This window comes from Rhinopithecus bieti, unplaced genomic scaffold, assembly GCF_001698545.2.
Source record: "Rhinopithecus bieti isolate Rb0 unplaced genomic scaffold, ASM169854v2 scaffold_27006, whole genome shotgun sequence".
NCBI lineage: Eukaryota > Metazoa > Chordata > Mammalia > Primates > Cercopithecidae > Rhinopithecus > Rhinopithecus bieti.
In genome coordinates, this window is record NW_016813373.1 from 3,604,796 (window position 1) to 3,611,113 (window position 6,318).

The 6,318-nt window shown below is 33.0% G+C and overlaps 1 protein-coding gene across 1 annotated transcript in view; it reads right to left on the reverse strand.

Moving 5' to 3' along the window:
* The window catches only part of EDEM3 (ER degradation enhancing alpha-mannosidase like protein 3), a 68,469-nt gene that overhangs the window by 56,868 nt on the left and 5,283 nt on the right, over nt 1-6,318 (reverse strand). The window contains exon 2 of the mRNA XM_017848050.1: nt 6,236-6,281. Coding sequence (XP_017703539.1) covers nt 6,236-6,281 — 46 coding nt within the window. The remainder of the gene's footprint in view (nt 1-6,235; nt 6,282-6,318) is intronic.

A 6,318-nucleotide genomic window follows, 5' to 3' on the forward strand; every position in this document is an offset into this window, starting at 1 on the left:
CATGTTCTCACTCATAGGTGGAAACTGAACAATGAGATCACTTGGACTCGGGAAGGGGAACATCACACATCGGGGCCTATCATGGGGAGGGGGGAGGGGGGAGGGATTGCATTGGGAGTTATACCTGATGTAAATGACGAATTGATGGGTGCTGATGAGTTGATGGGTGCAGCACACCAACATGGCACAAGTATACATATGTAACAAACCTGCACGTTATGCACATGTACCCTAGAACTTAAAGTATAATAAAAAAGAAAAAAGAACAACAAAGCTGAAAGACTTAAACTGCCTGAGTTCAGGACCCACTATAAAACTACAATAATCAGGACAATGTGATATTTGTATAAGGGTAGACAGATCAACAAAACAAAATACACAGTCTAGAAACACACCCATGTATATCTGATACACCAATGTTTTTACACGTATGTCAAAATAATTCAGTAGGGAAAGGATATTCTTTTCAACAAATGGTGCTGGAATAACTACATAGCCACATTAAAAATACATATATAAATCCACTTTTACCTCACATTATATACAAAAATTAACTCAAAATCGGTTATAGATCTAATGAACAAGCTAAAATTATAGAACATCTGGAAAAAAAACAAGAAAAAAATTTGTGACCTTGGGCTAGGCAAATATTTTTTAGGTAGGCTATAAAAGGCATGAATCATAAAAGAAAAATAATAAACTGGACTTGATCAATTTAAAATATTTGTTTCAAAAGTTCCTGTTAAGAAAATTAGAATGTAAAGCACAGACTAGGAGAAAATATATCTAAAGCATATATTTGATAAGTGACTAATATCCAGAACATATTAACTTTTATAACTCAGTAATAACAGAACAAATGACCTGATTTTAAAGTGGACACAAGATCTAAACAGATTCTTCATAAATACATATATATATGAATAGCAAATAAGCACATGGGAAAATTTTCAACATCATTAATCACCAGGAAAAATCAAATTAAAATCACAATGAACTACCACTACACACCCAACAGAATGGCTGAAATTAGTAAGACTGGAAATACCAAGTAGAAGGACACAGAATAATTAAAACTCATACACTGCTGGTGGGAAATGCAAAATATTATAGCCATTTTAGAAAAGATTGGCATTTCTTATTAAGTTAAACTTACACTTACCATATGACCTAGTAATCCTATTCCTAGGTGGGAAATATATGAAAATGTATGCCCAAATAAAAACTTGCACTCACAGGTTGACAGCAGCTTTATTAATACAGTAACAGCCAAAGACCAAAAGTAAGTCAAATACTCATCAAACAGTGAATAGACAAAGAAATTGTGTTCTATCAAATCAACTAATACTACTGGGCAATAAATAGGAATTACAATATATCTCCAACATTGTGTTCTATCAAATCAACTAATACTACTGAGCAATAAATAGGAATTACAATATATCTCCAACAACATGAATAAATCTCAAAAGCATCACACTAAATGAAAAAGTAAATCAAAAGACTATGTACTGTATGATGCCATTTATATGGAATCCTAGGAAAGAGAAAGCTATAGTGACAAAACACAAATCAAGGTTGCTAGGGGTCAGAGGTGGAGAGAAGGAATTTATTGCAAATAACTTTGAGTTAAATTTTTGAGGTGATGAAAATGTTCTGTATCATGATTGTGATGGTGGTTAAACGATTGTATACAATTGTCAAAACAGAATTGTGCACTTAATTTGAAATTTTATTGTCTGTAAATTATACCTAACAAAGATGAATTAGCGGAACGATTTGGTTCTACTGAAAATTCTAGGCAGAGTATCAGAGCGTGATTACAAAATGTTTTGGGAGGATACTATAGAATTTCTTGTGTAATTTTGGTAGGGTTTTAGGATGTTCTGAAAGCAAAGGCCAAGGAACAATGAAATGATAGTCCCATAATAGTCTACACAAAAAGAGGTAAATATAAATTTACAACTCCCTTACTCCCATTAGTACCATGCCTAAAATACTTTGTTTACAGAATTACTGTTTTTGATGAATGAACCATTAAAGTGTGAAACACTGAGTACAGAGTTTCACACAGGGAGGATGAAAAAATTTTTGGAGATGGATGCACAACAGTGTTGAATACACTTAATGCCACAAAACTGCAGACTTAAATGGTTAAAATGGTAAATTTCATATTATGTATATTTTACGACAACAAAATTTTTTTTAACACATTGGGGAGTAGGGGAGAGGCACTCCAAAAAAAAAGTACATAATTCTAGAAATGCACAGGAAGTTCATTTTAAAACAGTTTCCTTGGTTTGATTAATAAAGACTATTCTACTGTTGCTTTCACAAAATCAAGTTTAATAGTGGTTATGAGGTACGATTCTACTAAAGGAAACTGTGCTTACCAACTCTTTCCAAGCTTATTTTAATGCTTAGAGCTCTTACCAGAATATAGTTTTGCTTATAACAGTTCGAGTTGTCTAATATAGACGGGAAAAACACTGGGAGCTCCAAAAAGGTTCTACATTTGGATGGCCCAAATACATGTCATTTTGTCATCTAAATTAATCTGTAAACTAAACTGAACACAAATACTCAAAACATGCTAACAGAAGCCCTAAAGTGACTGTGGCCTGAGGTTAAATAAGGTCACACAAGAACTGCTAAGGTAAACATCAAATTCATGTTATTCGGGAAAAGAGAAAGCCATCTGTACAATTCACTGTGGGTAAACTGCAGCCTGACTGGGGCTAGAGATCTGTCAAATGTAGTCGTTATAATACTAATAGTTATGCCAGTAAGTGATAAAAATCCGAAAATCCCTAGATTTAAGTACAGAGATGGCAGGTATGTAGTAATCTACCTAAAGCTGGCAGGACATTTTTATTAAGAAACAGCATTAATAGAACCTTCTATTGCATTAATAGAAAAAATTAGTTCAAAGGGCACATGCCAAGAACAGGAAAGAACGTATGTGCTTTAAGCAAGTTCTATGTACTAACAGGAAAGAACGTATCTGCTTTAAGCAAGTTCTATGTACTATCTGGAGAACGAGTTCTGAGTTACAGGCTAAGTGGATTTTAGCAGGGCAATTTCAATTTAGGTAGGAAATAAATAATAATTAATAGTAGTAGTCATTATCAGTAGCAGTAGTAAATTCTTACATCATGCTTCCTATTTGCCAGACACTAGTTCTAAGCACTTTCATTATATTAACTTGCTTAATCCTTCTAACAATATTGTGAGGCAGGCAAACCACTGTCTTCATTTTGCAGAGATGAAGAAACAGGCTCAGGAAGACTAGGTAACTTTCCCATTGTAACCCAGATGAGAGGTGGCAGAGCCATCTTAGGATGTCCTGTTCCATGTCCAGAGTTCTTGCTCTTAATAATACTATATATTGCTTGTCTTTGGAAAACACCACTGCTTTCCTGGGAAGCAAGGTTAAAGGAATTTTTCTACTGTAGACCAGACTGGAGAGTAATATTAGAAAGAACTAGTGAGAAATGAGGAAAAACTTTCAACATTTATTAAAAACCTGCCATGTACCAGGCATTTTACATTTTAGGATAGTAGGCAACTGACTATAAAAAAGTAAATAGATTTACAGACCCTGAAATTCACCTTAAACTTGTATTTTCAATTAAGTTTATTATTTCTTTGAATTTAAAACACAAAGATATATCACAATGATCAAATGCAAAAAAAAAAAAACACATTATTTTACTTCATCTTCACAAGAATTCAATTCAGTTCTTTCAAAAAAATTTACTAAGCATTTATGTACCAGGCACAAGACATATTAAAAGGTGAATTTATCAAAAATTAAAGAAATTGGTTCCTGTTCTTTAAAAAAATATCTATAGTCTACAATAACTCTTTGCAATTATTCTCATTTTACATAGACAGACACTGCTCAGATGAGTTAAATAACCTGTTTATCAGATGGGTTAAATAACCTGTTTAGGGTCCAACTTGTAAATAGCTGAGACAGGATTCGAACTCAAGCCCTTTTAACTCCAAAACCTATACACTTTCACCTTACAGAAAGCTAAAAGTGTTTCTGAGTATAGTGACTGGAAAAATTTTCCAACTGACTTCAAATAACAAATACAAGGCAACTGTATTCTCTTTAATATTTTACAACTATGTCATGTTAGTTGAGAACTTGAAAAGAGGAAGTGTAAATTCTAGATTAAATATTGGGTTACAGACCTCACAGACTGAATATAGAACAAGTACACAGCAAGAGTCACTCATATTGTAAAATAGTTAAACATTTTAAAATACATATTATAGTGGACAGGTATGGTCCACTGGAAATATACAAGAGAATGTTACTTTCAGGAATTCCTAGTCTTTGAAGCTGAAATCCCTGTCTCTTAGATCTTGCAAGTAGTTAATTGTGCAGAAAGCTACTCAGTTAGGTCCTAATAGGCACAGGCCAGAAAGTCCTCTGAAAGCTGCCCTCAGTACCTGCATTGTCACAAACCTACTAAGTGTATTCTATAGTTAGAAAAAATGTATTGATATAACTTTCTGCCATTGATATAACTGTTCTACCTAAAAAGAACAAGATATTAAAGGAACCATGCTTTACAAAGAGATGACCCTATTCATTGTGAGAAATTGAACTTATCCAGCTATATGTTATTTTACTCAACTTTGGAACTGTATTCATGAGTATGCATTTATGAGATGGCTAAGGTCTGAGTATAGCATGGATCCACTTGGCCATCTCAAAATCATTAGCCTAGATTTGTTAAATCATGCTTTGCCCAAACTGAGTTAACCAGGGATAAATGATTTTGAAAGAAATAAGGGTTGACATGTGGGTGACAAAAAAAAATTAATTAAAGAGAACGGGTGTAATGGCTCACACCTGTAATCCCAACACTTTGGGAGGTCGAGGTGGGCAGATTACTTGAAGTAAAAAGTTCCAGACCAGCCTGACCAACATGGTGAAACCCCATCTTTACCCAAAATACAAAAATTAGCCACACATGGTGGCACACACCTGTAATCCCAGCTACTAAGGAGGCTGAGGCAGGAGAATCGCTTGAACCTGGGAGGTGGTGGCTGCAGTGAGCTGAGATAGTGCCACCATACTCCTCAGCCTGGGTGACAGAGCGAGACTCCACCTCAAAAAAATAATAATAATAAATAAAGAACATTAAGGGAATGACTGAGGTCTTGAGAAATAAATTTGAAAACAAAATAAATTTGTGTTTTTAATGTTGAAATACATCCCAAAAAATCATATTCTAAAAACATTTATTAAGAACTCAAAATGTGCTCTCTCCAAATTTACAATATAAAAGAGAACGAGGATTGTCAAATATAAAACATGTTTTAAAACTAAAAATGCATAAACTATATATATTCAGATGTTCATAGATAACAATGATGTTGGTGTATGAAGATATTTGGTTAATATATGATAAAAAATGGATTCACAGAATCAGTTGAAAAATATTTTAAGCAGAACTAAAGTTAGTCCTCTGCCAAACTTTCCCAACTACATTTTATAGGCTGTAATCATAGAAGAAAATCTGCTGACTATTTTAAAATGTAAAAACAAGGTTATAAGGGATATTTGTCAGGATAATATGATTAAACTCTTTTCAAATTACAATTTATATGCAAAAATTTTTTTTAATTCCAAAATTTGCTAGCTATTTCATCTACATTGTTGTACAACAGATCTCCAGAACTTTTCATCTTGTAAAACTGAAACTGCTATTTAATCTTAAGTGAGCCCTAAAACATTTTTAAATAATATGAATCAGGAAACTAGAAAGCAAAATATATTCAATGCAGAGTCCATGAGGATACAATTAGGACAGACGCTAAGTAATAGTTTCTCTTTCAAGCAATGGTTTTCTTCAGTGTATAAATATTGTAAATTTTTTTTAAATTAAGAGAATAATTTCCTTTAAGACCAGCAATAACATCTTCTTCATGTATATATCCACACTAGCTACATAAAGCACTCAATGAACACTGTTGATGGCACCCAAGGAAGCTGTTTAAATAACAAAGTTTCATAATCTAATTTCAATTTATTCTTATCTGTTCAATAAACTGGTTCCCTAAAACCACTACCAGAAAGACTATTTTGTCCTGTTTTTTAAAACTTCCTTCTAAAAAATATAATTGTATTGTAGGTTTCAAAATTCCCAGTTGACTGTGCTCACATAATAATCAACTCACATAAATGGTAGGTAAAGATAAGCTTCCTACTTACCATATAGTTACCATAAGCATGATCAAACATTTCCAGTACTTGATTCCTAATTTTAAAAGCAGAAATGGAAAAAAAAAAAAAAG